The following is a 16,701-nucleotide window of genomic DNA, read 5'->3' as shown; positions in this document are numbered from 1 at the left end:
GAAATTAAATGCAGAAGGTTTTAAATAAATCATTACTTCTGTTCTCAATGGAGATCTGTAATAAGTTAACGCTTTCATTAAAATGATAATATGATTTGGCTGTTGAGATAATGTGCTTTTTCTCTGCGTGTATGAGTATGTGCCTGAATGTGTATATTTGAAAGACAGCATGTGTGAAAGACAGCGTGTGTGAAAGACAGCGTGTGTGAAAGACAGCGTGTGTGAAAGACAGAGTGTGTGAAAGACAGCGTGTGTGAAAGACAGCGTGTGTGAAAGACAGTGTGTGTGAAAGACAGCGTGTGTGAAAGACAGCGTGTGTTAAAGACAGAGTGTGTGAAAGACAGCGTGTGTGAAAGACAGCGTGTGTGAAAGACAGCGTGTGTGAAAGACAGTGTGTGTGAAAGATAAGAGTGTGAAAGAGTATGAGAGAAAGCGTGTGAAAAGATAACAGGATATGACACTTGTTTGTTTGCTAGATTACGTAACCACACGCTCAAGCGGGTTGTTGTGGTGGCAGAGGCCTACCTCAATGGTGAACTGCTTCCTCTTGAGTTTGAAGGCCAGGTCCTTGTTGTCGGGCAGATCACACACCAGGCAGTTCAGATAGGGCAGCTGACGTACATCTAGCAGACCTGGGAGAGAAGAGGACAGAAGGAAACCAATTTGGATAAAGGACAAAGTACACATCATCCATGGGTGCATCTCAATAGTCAAAGTGGCTTCCTCAATTGTCTCCTTTCCTTTCTCTGCACTGATGTGGAAACAAAGTGGATTGTGAACAGGTTATTATTCACCACCTTCCTTAAACCTATCTTATATTTTCAGATCAGATGAAGGCATGGACATGGGAAGAGGAAGTCACTATAGACTATTGAGATGCACCCCTCACACACCAAAGGAGTTGTAATCGCCAGTTATGTGCCAGGCCCTCATAGACCTATTAGGAGGGAGCTCAGGAGACAGGTTCCTTCGCCCTCCATGTTTCCCTCTCTCCTTCCCTCACTCTATCCTCCCTTCCAATCAGGAGCTGCAATATTCAGCACTTGAAGCACTCAGGCAAAATGTTGTGATTATACTCAAGTAATGAGGCAGAACAAGATAAACAGGGACTTCTATTCCAGGGGACAAACTAATTGAGTTCTTATTTCAGGAAGGAAGACCGGCAGGCTGGAATGACTGTGTGTGTGTGTGTGTGTGTGTGTGTGTGTGTGTGTGTGTGTGTGTGTGTGTGTGTGTGTGTGTGTGTGTGTGTGTGTGTGTGTGTGTGTGTGTGTGTGTGTGTGTGTGTGTGTGTGTGTGTGTGTGTGTGTGTGTGTGTTGTAGGGCTTGCTATACATAATATGTTGTAGATGGGAGGGGTGGTGGGCGAGAGGATTAAATAGGTTCACTTTTCATAGGAAGAGACCTTAAGAAATTCTCCCTCCCTCCGTAAAGTGACATTTCATAAAACTGGAAAGCAGAGGCAGGGATGGTACAAAAGATAGAGAAGAGGGAGAAAGAGAGAGAGAGAGAGAGAGAGAGAGAGAGAGAGAGAGAGAGAGAGAGAGAGAGAGAGAGAGAGAGAGAGAGAGAGAGAGAGAGAGAGAGAGAGAGAGAGAGAGAGAGAGAGAGAGAGAGAGAGGGGATGAGGGGAATAGATGGAGAAAGAGAGGGGGATGGTGAGTTCTCTCCTCCGTGCACTTGGGTGATTTCCTATCGCCTGATTCGTTGTGACAGGCATCCCAGCATGCTTTGAGCAGCCCTGAACTGCTGCTACAAAACGCACACACACAAAACACACAATGAACACACATTTGCAAATTCTTAAACAGAGGATGTATATTTTGATATAGGTCAAATACTGCCAGTATAGTTAAATATCAGATCAACATCTTTCTAACAGAGAGATTCAAACCTCAGCTGTGTATTATATTAAACTGTATCATTGTGCGGTGGGTGAACACAAAGCAAAACAATAGTGGTCAGTGGGACAGGTTAGGGACGTGGGACATGTCAGCATGTAAATAAAACATTATGTTAGAGGAGAAACTAAAAGATACCATTTAATCACTCTTCATCTGTCTCAACTAGGGCTGACTAACCAGACTGAGAGGAAAGGAGGAATAAACCAAAGGAAATGAGGAATAAACCAGAGGAGAGGAGAAGGGGAATAAACCAGAGGAGAGGGGGAATAAACCAGAGGAGAGGGGGAATAAACCAGAGGAGAGGGGGATAAACCAGAGGAGAGGGGGAATAAACCAGAGGAAAGGGGAATAAACCAGAGGAAAGGGGGAATAAACCAGAGGAAAGGGGGAGAGGAGAGGAAGAATGAACCAGAGGAAAGAAGAAGGGGAATAACCAGAGGAAAGGAGAATAAACCAGAGGAAAGGAGAAGGGGAATAAACCAGAGGACAGGGGGAATAAACCAGAAGAAAGGAGAAGGGGAATAAACCAGAGGAGAGGGGAATAAACCAGAGGAAAGGAGGAGGGGAATAAACCAGAGGACAGGGGATTAAACCAGAGGAAAGGAGAAGTGGAATAAACCAGAGGAGAGGGGAATAAACCAAAGGACAGGGGAATAAACCAGAAGAAAGGGGGAGAGGAGAGGGAGAATAAACCAGAGGAGAGGAAAGGAGGAATAAACCAGAGGAAATGAGAAGGGGAATAACCAGAGGAAAGGAGAAGGGGAATAACCAGAGGAAAGGATAGGGGGAATGAACCAGAGGAAAGGATAGGGGGAATGAACCAGAGGAAAGGAGAAGGGGAATAAACCAGAGGAAAGGGGGAATAAACCAGAGGAAAGGATAGGGGGAATTTGTAAGTCGCTCTGGATAAGAGCGTCTGCTAAATGACTTAAATGTAAATGTAAATGTAATGAACCAGAGGAAATGAGAAGGGGAATAAACCAGAGGAAAGGGGGAATGAACCAGAGGAAAGGAGAAGTGGAATAAACCAGAGGAGAGGGGAATAAACCAGAGGAGAGGGGAATAAACCAGAGGAAAGGAGGAGGGGAATAAACCAGAGGACAGGGGATTAAACCAGAGGAAAGGAGAAGTGGAATAAACCAGAGGAGAGGGGAATAAACCAAAGGACAGGGGGAATAAACCAGAAGAAAGGGGGAGAGGAGAGGGAGAATAAACCAGAGGAGAGGAAAGGAGGAATAAACCAGAGGAAATGAGAAGGGGAATAACCAGAGGAAAGGAGAAGGGGAATAACCAGAGGAAAGGATAGGGGGAATGAACCAGAGGAAAGGATAGGGGGAATGAACCAGAGGAAAGGAGAAGGGGAATAAACCAGAGGAAAGGGGGAATAAACCAGAGGAAAGGATAGGGGGAATTTGTAAGTCGCTCTGGATAAGAGCGTCTGCTAAATGACTTAAATGTAAATGTAAATGTAATGAACCAGAGGAAATGAGAAGGGGAATAAACCAGAGGAAAGGGGGAATGAACCAGAGGAAAGGAGAAGGGGAATAAACCAGAGGAGAAGGGGAATAAACAAGAGGAAAGGAGAAGGGGAATAAACCAGAGGAGGGGGAATAAACCAGAGGAGAAGGGGAATAAACCAGAGGAAAGGGGGAATAAACCAGAGGAAAGGGGGAATAAACCAGAGGAGAGGGGGAATAAACCAGAGGAAATGGGGAATAAACCAGAGGAGAGGGGGAATAAACCAAAGGAGAGGGGGAATAAACCAAAGGAGAGGGGGAATAAACCAGAGGAGAGGGGGAATAAACCAGAGGAAAGGGGGAATAAACCAGAGGAAAGGGGGAATAAACCAGAGGAGAGGGGGAATAAACCAGAGGAAAGGGGGAATAAACCAGAGGAAAGGGTAGAGGAATAAACCAGAGGAAAGGGGGAATAAACCAGAGGAAAGGGTAGAGGAATAAACCAGAGGAGAGGGGGAATAAACCAGAGGAAAGGGGGAATAAACCAGAGGAAAGGGTAGAGGAATAAACCAGAGGAGAGGGGAATAAACCAGAGGAGAGGGGGAATAAACCAGAGGAAAGGGGGAATAAACCAGAGGAAAGGGGGAATAAACCAGGGAATAAACCAGAGGAGGGGGAATAAACCAGAGGAGAGGGGGAATAAACCAGAGGGAAAGGGGGAATAAACCAGAGGAAAGGGTAGGGGAATAAACCAGAGGAAAGGGTAGAGGGGAATAAACCAGAGGGAGGAGAGGGGAATAAACCAGAGGAAAGGAGGGGAATAAACCAGAGGAAAGGGTAGAGGAATAAACCAGAGGAGAGGGGAATAAACCAGAGGAGAGTAGAAGGGGAATGACCAGAGGAAAGGAGGAGAGGAGAAGGGGAATAAACCAGAGGAGAGGAGGAGGGGAATAACCAGAGGAAAGGAGAAGGGGAATGACCAGAGGAAAGGAGGAGAGGAGAAGGGGAATAAACCAGAGGAGAGGAGGAGGGGAATAACCAGAGGAAAGGAGAAGGGGAATAAACCAGAGGAAAGGAGGAGAGGAGAAGGGGAATAAACCAGAGGAGAGGAGGATGGGGAATAACCAGCAGGAAAGGAGAAGGGGGAATGACCAGAGGAATCCCCCGGCCTGTCAGGGAGGAGAGGGAATAAACCAGAGGAGAGGAGGAGGGGAATAACCAGAGGAAAGGAGAAGGGGAATGACCAGAGGAAAGGAGGAGAGGAGAAGGGGAATAAACCAGAGGAGAGGAGGAGGGGAATAACCAGAGGAAAGGAGAAGGGGAATGACCAGAGGAAAGGAGGAGAGGAGAAGGGGAATAAACCAGAGGAAATGAGGAGAGGAATAAACCAGAGGAAAAGAGCAAGAGAGAAAGAGAGAGGCATGACTAAAAATACCTCCATCTCTTAAACTGACCTTTATGTGTGGGAGAGAGAGAGTGAGGGAGTGATGGAGAGAGGGAACGTGTGTATGAGGGAGGGGGAGAGAGAGAGAGGTGTGAGGGAGTGATGGAGAGAGGGAATGTGTGTATGAGAGAGGGAGATGCTTTTATATATATATATATATCTCCTTCCTCTTCCCCCTCTCAGACTGTCATCCTCCATGTCAGAGCAGACTAAACCATCTATGGAGAGAGGAGTGGACAGAGAAAAAGATGGAGAGAGTGATGGTGAAGAATATGGATTCCCCAGCATTGGTCCACTCCGCTCTACACCAGGCCTCAGGGGTATATGGGACTGGGGTTGTATGTGTGTGGAGGGAGGGCGGGAGAGAGGAGCTCTGCTGGGGGGTGAGAGGGGCGAGGGGGAGAGTGCGGCGTGGCAGCTGAATCCCCCCCGGCCTGTCTAGTGAGGAGCACGTCTGATTGAGCAGCAGCCCACTAACAGGCCCTGACAGCCTGGGCTGCCCTGTGGGGGCCTGCCTGCCTGCCTAGCCGACCAGCCTCCACAATCGCGAGTGGGGGGAGAGTTGTTGAGGTTACATGGAGAGAGCGGTGTGGGGGGCAGTTGTTGAGGTTACACACACACACACAGTTGTTGACACACACACACACAGTTGTTGACACACAGAACGGTGTGGGGGGGGCACAGGTTACATGGAAATCTAGTTGTTGAGGTTACATGGAGAACACACAGGTTACATGGAGAACACACACACATGGAGAACACACAGTTGTTGAGGTTACACACACACAGTTGTTGACACACACACACACACACACAGTTGTTGAGGTTACATGGAGAACACACAGTTGTTGAGGTTACATGGAGAACGGTATGGGGGGCAGTTGTTGAGGTTACATGGACACGGTTGGGGGGGCAGTTGTTATGCACTGGCCCTGTGTGTGTGTGGGGGTTACATGGAGAACGGTATGGGGGGGCAATTTTGTTACATGGAGGGTTGGTCAGTTCTCTGAGCCTCTGAAGGACTCTAGAGCGATGGCCGTGTCACACAACCTGGTTATATTGCCCATCAGAGCTCTGTTCTGTAGGAGAGAGAGAGATGGAGAGATGGAGAGTGAGAGTGAGGGAAAGACACAAAAAGGGAGAGAGGAGAGAGAAAGATGAGTGATCACAGGTCATTGAAAACCTCCTGACGTCAGCGCTGAAATTAAATGAGGTCAGTTGTTGAGGTCATGGAGAATGGTGTGGGGGGCAGTTGTTGAGGTTACATGGAGAACGGTGTGGGGGGCAGTTGTTGAGGTTGAGGTTACATGGAGAATGTAGTGTGGGGGGCAGTTGTTGAGGTTACATGGAGAATGGTGTGGGGGGCAGTTGTTGAGGTCACATGGAGAAAGGTATGGGGGGGCAGTTGTTGAGGTTACATGGAGAACGGTGTGGGGGGCAGTTGTTGAGGTTACATGGAGAATGGTGTGGGGGGGCAGTTGTTGAGGTCACATGGAGAAAGGTGTGGGGGGGCAGTTGTTGAGGTTACATGGAGAATGGTGTGGGGGGCAGTTGTTGAGGTTACATGGAGAATGGTGTGGGGGGCAGTTGTTGAGGTCACATGGAGAATGGTGTGGGGGGGCAGTTGTTGAGGTTACATGGAGAATGGTGTGGGGGGCAGTTGTTGAGGTTACATGAGAATGGTGTGGGGGGGCAGTTGTTGAGGTCAGATGGAGAATGGTGTGGGGGGCAGTTGTTGAGGTTACATGGAGAATGGTGTGGGGGGCAGTTGTTGAGGTTCATGGAGAATGGTGTGGGGGGCAGTTGTTGAGGTCAGATGTAGAATGGGTGGGGGGCAGTTGTTGAGGTTATATGGAGAATGGTGTGGGGGGGGCAGTTGTTGAGGTTATATGGAGAATGGTGTGGGGGGGGTAAAGGTAAACATTAGGAGCAGCAAGGAGGAGATGCTGCATAATATATTTGTACCACATAACACACAAGTAGAGAGATGTGCATATGTACACTCACTCACAAAGACAAACACACACGCAACATGCACACAAGAACACAAACACATAGTTGAAGGAGTGAAGGGGAGAGGATCGCTCGAGGAGGGCTCCCCCTGCTGGTCAGTTCTCCCTCTGTTGTGACAGCAGAGAACAAGGAAGAAGGAGAGAGAGGGAGGGAGGGAGGGAGGGGGGGGAAAGCAGGGAGGGAGGGGGGAGGGAGGGAGGGAGGGGGAAAGCAGGGAGGGAGGGAGGGGGGGAGCAGGGGGGAGGGAGGGACAGGGAGAGGAAAATGTAGAGAGGGACGCAGGGAGAGAGCGAGAGAGGAAGAGGGAGAGAGGAAGAGAGGGACGCAGTGAGTGAGGAAGAGCGGGACGCAGGGAGAGGGGAAGAGAGAGAGAGGAAGAGAGGGACGCAGGGATGGTGGTAGTCTTCTATTATTCATCTCCTCAGCCTCTTAAATCATTAAGGTCCTCCTCTCTGTGTTAGCTGCCTGCCACCCGCCTGATGCAGTTTTCATGCCTTCCTGTCTTATCTTCCTTTCTTGTTCTCCATCCTTTACACTTGTGTTCTACTGTTAAAGTATGCATGTTCCCCCAGTCAGGCCTCAGAGCACTTAGAGGCTGAGGTCAGTCACACACAGAAATTAAACCCCAGGTGAGCGAAATTACTTAGCACACATTTTAATTGTACTGTTTAGAGGGGTGGGTCACCAATAGTGTGTGTGTGGTTGGTGATTTCAGGATGGCCAACTAAATGAACATCCTGTCTATAATTTTCAGCTATACTTTTCGTGGCTGTTTATTTACCACCACAGACAGATGCTGGCACTAAGTCCGCACTCAGTCAGCTGTTTAAGGAAATAAGCAAACAGGAAACCACTCACACAGAAGCGGTGCTCCTAGTGGCCGGAGACTTTAATGCAGGGAAACTTAAATCAGTTTTACAAACCTCTATCAACATGTTAAATGTGCAACCAGAGGGGAAAAAAATCTAGATCACCTGTACTCCACACACAGAGACGCGTACAAAGCTCTCCCTCACCCTCCATTTGATAAATCTGACCACAACTCTATCCTCCTAATTCCTGCTTAGAAGCAAAAATTAAAGCAGGAAGCCCCAGTGACTCAATCTATAAAAAATGGTCAGCTGAAGCAGATGCTAAACTACAGGACTGTTTTGCTTTCACAGACTGGAACATGTTCTGGGATTCTTCCGATGACATTGAGGAGTACACCACATCAGTCACTGGCTTTATCAATAAGTGCATTGAGGACGTCGTCCCCACAGTGACTGTACGTACATACCCCAACCAGAAGTCATGGATTACAGGCAAAATTTGCACTGAGCTAAAGGGTACAGCTGACGCTTTCAAGGTGCGGGACTCTAACCTGGAAGCTTACAAGAAATCCCGCTATGCCCTGAGATGAACCATCAAACAGGCAAAGCGTCAATACAGGGCTAAGATTGAATCATACTACACCGGCTCAGACGCTCGTCGGATGTGGCAGGGATTGCAAACTATTACAGACTACAAAGGGAAGCACAGCCGTGAGCTGCCCAGTGACACGAGCCTACCAGATGAGCTAAATCACTTCTATGCTCGCTTCGAGGCAAGCAACACTGAGGCATGCAGGAGAGCATCAGCTGTTCCGTAGCGTCCATAGCCATGAAGTGCTTTGAAAGGCTGGTAATGGCTCACATAACACCATTATCCCAGAAACCCTAGACCCACTCCAATTTGCATACAGCCCAAACAAATCCACAGATGATGCAATCTCTATTGCACTCCACACTGCCCTTTCCCACCTGGACAAAAGGAACACCTATGTGAAAATGCTGTTCATTGACAACAGCTCAGTGTTCAACACCATAGTACCCTCAAAGCTCATCACCGAGCTAAGGATCCTGGGACTAAACACCTCCCTCTGCAACTGGTTCCTGGACTTCCTGACAGGCTGCCCCCAGGTGGTGAGGGTAGGTAGCAACACATCTGCCACGCTGATCCTCAACACTGGAGCTCCCCAGGGGCGCGTGCTCAGTCCCCTCCTGTACTCCCTGTTCACCCACGACTGCATGGCCAGGCACGACTCCAACACCATCATTAAGATTGCTGACTACACAACAATGGCAGGCCTGATCACCCACAATGACGAGACAGCCTATAGGGAGGAGGTCAGAGAGATCGGAGGAGGAAGCTCCTCCTGTACCAGTTGTGGCCGGTGAGGGCACACGTCTGGTCGGTGCTGGAGGAATTCATCTGGGAATCATGAGGGCAGGCAGAACACTCATCGGTCACCCCAGGTGAGTAAGCACCACACTCTCCCAGAGTTTCCTGTTGGTCACATGTTCCTATTAATTTGTTTCCTAAATTATTCTCCTTCTCTCCAGCATAAGGCACTGGTAGATTCAGGCGCAGCTGTAAACTTTATAGATCGCGGACTCGCTCAGAGGTTGAGGATTCCGTTAGTAAAAGTAAACCCCCCTTTTCCCGTGCACTCTTTAGATAGTCGACCATTAGGGTCAGGGCTGGTGAAGAAAGCCACAATTTCGTTGGAGATGATTACGCAGGGGAATCACAAGGAGCGAATTAGTTTAGTTTCGATCCTACTCCCACCTGCGTTTCCAGTTGTTCTGGGGATTCCCTGGCTAGCTATTCATAATCCTACGATTTCGTGGAAACAGGGAACTCTACAGGGGTGGTCTGATGAGTGTTCAGGCAGGTGTGTAGGGGTTTCCATCGGTGCTACAACGGTGGAGGGTCCAGACCAGGTTTCCACCGTGCGCATTCCAGCTGAGTATGACGATTTGGCTATCGTTTTCAGTAAAAAGAAAGCGACCCAATTACCACCCCATAGGCAGGGGGATTGCGTGATAAATCTCCAGGTTAACGCTGCACTCCCCAGGAGTCATGTGTATCCTTTGTCCCAGGAAGAGAAGGTGGCTATGGAAAATTATATCACCGAGGCTCTGGGACAGGGGTACATTCAGCCCTCCATGTCACCTGTCTCTTCGAGTTTCTTTTTTGTGAAGAAAAAAGATGGTGGTTTGCGTCCGTGTATTGATTATAGAGGTCTAAATTCCATCACAGTGGGTTTTAGTTACCCACTACCTCTCATTGCTACGATAGTGGAATCATTTCACGGAGCGTAGTTCTTCACTAAACTGGATCTCAGGAGTGTTTATAATTTGGTGCGTATTCGGGAGGGAGATGAGTGGAAAACTGCATTTAGCACTACATCGGGCCATTATGAGTACCTCGTCACGCCATACGGTTTAAAGAATGCTTCAGCTATATTTCAATCCTTCGTGGATGAAATACTCAGAGACCTGCACGGACAGGGTGTAGTGGTTTATATTGACGATATTTTGATCTACTCCGCTACACGCTCTGCGCATGTATCTCTTGTGCGCAAGGTTCTTAGACGACTACTGGAGCATGACCTGTATGTGAAGGCGGAGAAATGTGAGTTTTCCAAACAATCAGTTTCCTTCCTGGGTTATCGCATTTCCAGCTCTGGTTTGGTAATGGAGGGTGACCGCGTTAAGGCTGTGCGTAATTGGCCAACTCCGACCACAGTAAAGGAGGTGCAGCGGTTCTTGGGATTTGCCAATTACTACCGGAGGTTTATCCGGGGTTTTGGTCAGGTAGCTGCCCCTATTACCTCACTGCTGAAGGGGGGGGCGGTGCGTTTACAGTGGTCAGCCGAGGTGAACGGAGCTTTTCATAAGTTGAAGGCGATGTTTACTAAGGCGCCGGTGTTGGCACATCCGGACCCTTCTTTGGCGTTTATAGTAGAGGTGGACGCATCCGAGGCTGGGGTTGGAGCGGTGCTCTCACAGCGTTCGGGTGGTGCCTTTTTTTCTAAGAAACTCGGGCCAGCGGAGCGGAATTATGATGTGGGGGATAGGGAGTTGTTGGCTATGGTTAAGGCCCTGAAGGTGTGGAGACACTGGCTTGAGGGGGCTAAGCACCCTTTCCTTATCTGGACTGACCATCGTAACCTGGAGTATATCCGATCAGCTAGGAGACTGAATCCTCGTCAGGCAAGGTGGGCCATGTTTTTCACCAGATTTCGTTTCACTATCTCATATAGACCAGGTTCCCTCAACACTAAGGCTGACGCACTGTCAAGACTCTATGACACTGAGGACAGGTCCATCGATCTTACTCCCATCATTCCATCAGCTAAGCTGGTGGCACCGGTAGTATGGGATGTGGACGCGGACATCGAGCGGGCATTAAGGGGGGAACCTACGCCTCCACAGTGTCCGGAGGGTCGTAGGTACGTGCCGCTGGCTGTTCGTGATCAATTGATTCGATGGGCTCATTGTCTACCCTCGTCGGGTCACCCAGATATTTATAGAACAGTGAGAGGTCTTGAGAGGAAGTACTGGTGGCCCACTTTGAGAAGGGATGTGCGATTCTATGTTTCCTCCTGTTCGGTGTGCACCCAGAGTAAGGCTCCTAGACACCTGCCAAGAGGTAAATTACAACCTCTTCCCGTTCCACAACGGCCGTGGACCCATCTTTCGGTGGATTTTCTTACTGACCTCCCCCCCTCTCAGGGTAACACTACTATCCTGGTCGTTGTGGATCGGTTCTCTAAGTCCTGCCGTCTTATCCCATTGCCCGGTCTCCCTACGGCCCTACAGACTGCGGAAGCTCTTTTCACCCATGTCTTCCAGCACTACGGGGTGCCCGAGGATATAGTTTCTGATCGGGGCCCCCAATTTATCTCCCGTGTTTGGAGGGCATTTATGGAACGTCTGGGGGTCTCGGTCAGCCTTACCTCAGGGTATCACCCGGAGAGTAATGGTCAGGTGGAGAGAGTTAACCTGGAAGTAGGTAGGTTTCTGCGGTCGTATTGCCATGACCGGCCAGGCGAGTGGGCGAGATATATTCCCTGGGCAGAAATAGCCCAGAATTCACTAAGCCACTCTTCTACCAACATGTCACCATTTGAGTGCGTGTTGGGGTACCAGCCGGTCCTGGCACTGTGGCATCAGAGCCAGACTGAGGCTCCTGCGGTGGAGGAGTGGGTACAGCGCTCTAAGGAGATCTGGAGGGCAGTCCAAGAGTCATTACGCCAAGCGAGTGTAAGGCAGAAGAAGAGCGCTGACCGTCACCGCAGTGAGGCCCCCGTGTTTGCACCTGGGGACAGGGTCTGGCTCTCGACCCGAAACCTGCCTCTCCGCTTGCCCTGCCGGAAGCTGGGTCCGCAGTGTATAGGGCCATTTAAAGTCCTGAGGAGAATAAATGAGGTTTGTTATCGATTATTACTTCCTTCGTATTATCGTATTAACCCCTCATTTCATGTGTCTCTTCTCAGGCCGGTGGTAGCTGGTCCCATGCAGGAGAATGAGGTACCAGAGGTTCCTCCTCCGCCCCCTCTGGACATCGAGGGGTCCCCGGCGTACAAGATACGAGCTATTCTGGACTCGAGACGCCGGGTGAGAGGCTTGCAGTAGCTCGTCGACTGGGAGGGGTACGGTCCGGAGGAGAGGTGCTGGGTTCCGGTGAGGGATATTCTAGACCCATCCATGTTGAGTGAATTCCATCGCCTCCGTCCGGATCACCCAGCGCCTCGGCCTCCGGGTCGTCCCCGAGGCCGGCGTCGGCGCGCTGCGGGAGCTGCGCGTCAGGAGGGGGGGTACTGTCACGTATATTACCGAAGGTGACTCCCCTTCTTGTTCGGGTGGCGCTCGGCGGTCGTCGTCGCCGGTCTACTAGCTATCGCCGATCCGTTGTTCTGTGTTCGTTTAGTTTTGTCTAATTGGTAGCACTTGTTTCTAGTTTGGTTGTTAGGATAGGGTTATATATAGTCTGTTTAGCCCGCTTCTGTTTCGTGCGGGCTTGTTCGTCTGTTTTGTTGTTTGAATGTATTTTTGTTGGCATTTGGGTTTCACGCTGTCCGTTTATATTTCTGTTCATTTGTGTTTCCACTTTTGTACATGTTATGTTTCCGGGACATTAAAGCGTGTTGTTTTTCCCACATCTTTTGCTCTCTGCGCCTGACTCCACACCTCTTCACTCATTATCGTAACAAATGTCAGAAAAATAGTAGAGAGAATGATTTATTTCAGCTTTTATCTCTTTCATCACATTCCCAGTGGGTCAGAAGTTAACATACGCTCAATTAGCATTTGGTAGCATTGTCTTTAAATTGTTAAACTTGGGTCAAACGTTTCGGGTAGCCTTCCACAAGCTTCCCACAATAAGTTGGGTGAATTTTGGCCCATTCCTCCTGACAGAGCTGGTGTAACTGAGTCAGGTTTGTAGGCCTCCTTGCTCGCACACGCTTGTTTCAGTTCTGCCCACAAATGTTTTATATGATTGAGATCAGGGCGTTGTGATGGCCACTCCAATACCTTGACTTTGTTGTCCTTAAGCCATTTTGCTACAACTTTGGAAGTATGCTTGGGGTCATTGTCCATTTGGAAGACCCATTTGCGACCAAGCTTTTAACTTCCCAACTGATGTCTTGAGATGTTGCTTCAATATATCCACATTATTTTCCTACCTCATGATGCCATCTATTTTGTGAAGTGCACCAGTCCCTCCTGCAGCAAAGGACCCTCAAAACATGATGCTGCCACCCCCGTGCTTGCAAGCTTCCCCCTTTTACCTCCAAACATAACAATGGTCATTATGGCCAAACAGTTCTATTTTTGTTTCATCAGACCAGAGGACATTTCTCCAAAAAGTATGATCTTTGTCCCCATGTGCAGTTGCAAACCGTAGTCTGCCAGTTTTGGAGCAGTGGCTTCTTCCTTGCTGAGCGGCCTTTCAGGTTATGTCAATATAGGACTCGTTTTACTGTGGATATAGATACTTTTGTACCCGTTTCCTCCAGCATCTTCACAAGGTCCTTTGCTGTTGATCTGGGATTGATTTGCACTAGAACGAGTCTCCATCCTGAGCAGTATGACGGCTGCATGGACCCATGGTGTTTATACTTGAGTACTGTTGTTTGTTCAGATAAATGTGGTACCTTCAGGGGTTTGGAAATTTCTCCCAAGGATGAACCCGACTTGTGGAGGTCTACAATTTATTTTCTGAGGTCTTGGCTGATATTTTTTGATTTTCCCATGATGTCAAGCGAAGAGGCAATGAGTTTGAAGTTAGGCCTTGAAATACATCCACAGGTACACCTCCAATTGACTCAAACAATGTCAATAAGAAGCTTCTAAAGCCATGACATCATTTTCTGGAATTTTCCAAGCTGTTTAAGGCACAGTCAACTTAGTGTATGTAAACTTCTGACCCACTGGAATTGTGATACAGTGAATTATAAGTGAAATAATCTGTCTGTAAACAATTGTTGGAAAAAGTACTTGTGTCATGCACAAAGTAGATGTCCTAACCAACTTGCCAAAACTATAGTTTATTAACAAGAAATTTGTGGTGGTTGAAAAAACAAGTTTTAATGACTCCAACCTAAGTGTATGTACATTTCCGACTTAAAATTATGTCAAATCACACACAATTGATCTGTGGCCAATGACCTTGAATCTTCTTGGATGGGCACTTCTAATGTAACTAAGGCAGCACCCAACGGGCTTGAATTTCGAGCTCTACCCTTAGATTTGGCGGTGACGTAGTGTCCCCATGAGTGACAGAACACTGAGCCAATCACGGTGCAAATAGAGAACATTACAATACCCTTATGTTCTGTATTTTCCACTGGCTGCCCCTCCACCACAGAAAGCACTAAGTTAGGCTGAAACACCTGCATTTTGGAGCTGCCTTACTCAAGAAATCAAAAAAGAGACCAAGTTTGTATGTGGCTTTATTAACTCAATATTTTTTAAATTTGTTAAAATGTACATCGTTTCCAAACTGATGTGTGACACGTATTAATGTTAACATTACATGCAAAACATGCATCCCTCAAAAAATAATATATATGATTATTTTTAGCTAAAAAGGTAGGATCAAAACTAGTGGGGCTCTGAATGACGGGTGTGTGTGATGAGCAAGGGGACCGAGGTCCTGATTAAAGTTTCAAGTGGACTGTGGCACTGGGCGGTGTGAGGAGGCTTTCTATGCATCACTCTTCCTCCCTGGGTGTGGGTGTTTAATAATGGATAGCCCAGCCAGCCCCACTGCTGCCAGTCTAGACTGTCTGTGGCTGAGAGAGACCAGACTAACCAACTAGCTAAATAAAGCTTCCTCTATCACAGTCACATGTTGCTATACCTCCAACATCACGTGTTGCTATACCTCCAACATCACGTGTTGCTATACCTCCAACATCACGTGTTGCTATACCTCCAACATCACGTGTTGCTATACCTCCAACATCACGTGTTGCTATACCTCCAACATCACGTGTTGCTATACCTCCAACATCACGTGTTGCTATACCTCCAACATCACGTGTTGCTATACCTCCAACATCACGTGTTGCTATACCTCCAACATCACGTGTTGCTATACCTCCAACATCACGTGTTGCTCCAATCACCTCCAACATCACGTGTTGCTATACCTCCAACATCACGTGTTGCTATACCTCCAACATCACGTGTTGCTATACCTCCAACATCACGTGTTGCTATACCTCCAACATCACGTGTTGCTATACCTCCAACATCACGTGGTTGTTACAGGGTGGAGGGGGGTAGAGAATCAGATATGAAGGGTTGAATATTCAGGCCAGAGAGGGACAGTCAGTGGTCACTCCCATCAGAGAAGGCATCGTTGTCCATACTACCTCTCAGGACAGGGATGGGGGTACCGGGTAGGGCCCGGGAACATACCAGTATCGCGATTCTTGTTAGTATTGTGGCAAGGAAACAAAACACAAAGCGGATTTAACTTCTTTAGGAAAACAGCCAAATTGTTGGAAACAATACCTCATTATGATGTCATCTAGAGTCCCATGTATTTATGTTCCAAGCTATAGCACACAATAAAGGTTAAACTACACTGCTCAAAAAAATAAAGGGAACACTAAAATAACATATCCTAGATCTGAATGAATTAAATATTCTTATTAAATACTTTTTTCTTTACATAGTTGAATGTGCTGACAACAAAATCACACAAAAATGATCAATGGAAATCAAATTTGTCAACCCATGTATGTCTGGATTTGGAGTCACACTCAAAATTAAAGTGGAAAACCACACTACAGGCTGATCCAACTTTGATGTAATTTCCTTAAAACAAGTCAAAATGAGGCTCAGTAGTGTGTGTGGCCTCCACGTGCCTGTATGAACTCCCTACAATGCCTGGGCATGCTCCTGATGAGGTGGCGGATGGTCTCCTGAGGGATCTCCTCCCAGACCTGGACTAAAACATCCACCAACTCCTGGACAGTCTGTGGTGCAACGTGGCGATGGTAGATGGAGCGAGACATGATGTCCCAGATGTGCTCAGTTGGATTCAGGTCTGGGGAACGGGCGGGCCAGTCCATAGCATCAATGCCTTCCTCTTGCAGGAACTGCTGACACACTCCAGCCACATGAGGTCTAGCATTGTCTTGCATTAGGAGTAACCCAGGGCCAACCCTCACCAGCATATGGTCTCACAAGGGGTCTGAAGATCTCATCTCGGTACCTAATGGCAGTCAGGCTACCTCTGGCGAGCACATGGAGGGCTGTGCGGCCCCCCAAAGAAATGCCACCCTACACCATGACTGACCCACCGCCAAACCGGTCATGCTGGAGGATGTTGCAGGCAGCAGAACGTTCTCCACGGCGTCTCCAGACTCCAGGGCGCCAGTGGTGAATTTGCCAATCTTGGTGTTCTCTGGCAAATGCCAAACGTCCTGCACGGTGTTGGGCTGTAAGCACAACCCCCACCTGTGGATGTCGGGTCCTCATACCACCCTCATGGAGTCTGTTTCTGACCGTTTAAGCAGACACATGCACATTTGTGGCCTGCTGGAGGTCATTTTGCA

General features: G+C 48.3%; 1 protein-coding gene across 1 annotated transcript in view; it reads right to left on the bottom strand.

The window, feature by feature from the left end:
* Window positions 1-330: 330 nt before the first annotated feature.
* elp4 (elongator acetyltransferase complex subunit 4) overlaps window positions 331-16,701 on the bottom strand; it is a 53,712-nt gene continuing 37,341 nt past the window's right edge. Inside the window, exons 8-9 of the mRNA XM_046333342.1 lie at window positions 5,829-5,884; window positions 331-751 (exon numbers count right to left, since the gene is read on the bottom strand). Of these exons, the coding sequence (XP_046189298.1) occupies window positions 478-751; window positions 5,829-5,884 (330 nt within the window). The 3' untranslated portion in view covers window positions 331-477. The remainder of the gene's footprint in view (window positions 752-5,828; window positions 5,885-16,701) is intronic.

Source organism: Oncorhynchus gorbuscha, unplaced genomic scaffold, assembly GCF_021184085.1.
Source record: "Oncorhynchus gorbuscha isolate QuinsamMale2020 ecotype Even-year unplaced genomic scaffold, OgorEven_v1.0 Un_scaffold_390, whole genome shotgun sequence".
NCBI lineage: Eukaryota > Metazoa > Chordata > Actinopteri > Salmoniformes > Salmonidae > Oncorhynchus > Oncorhynchus gorbuscha.
This window is presented reverse-complemented; position numbering and strand designations above follow the sequence as displayed.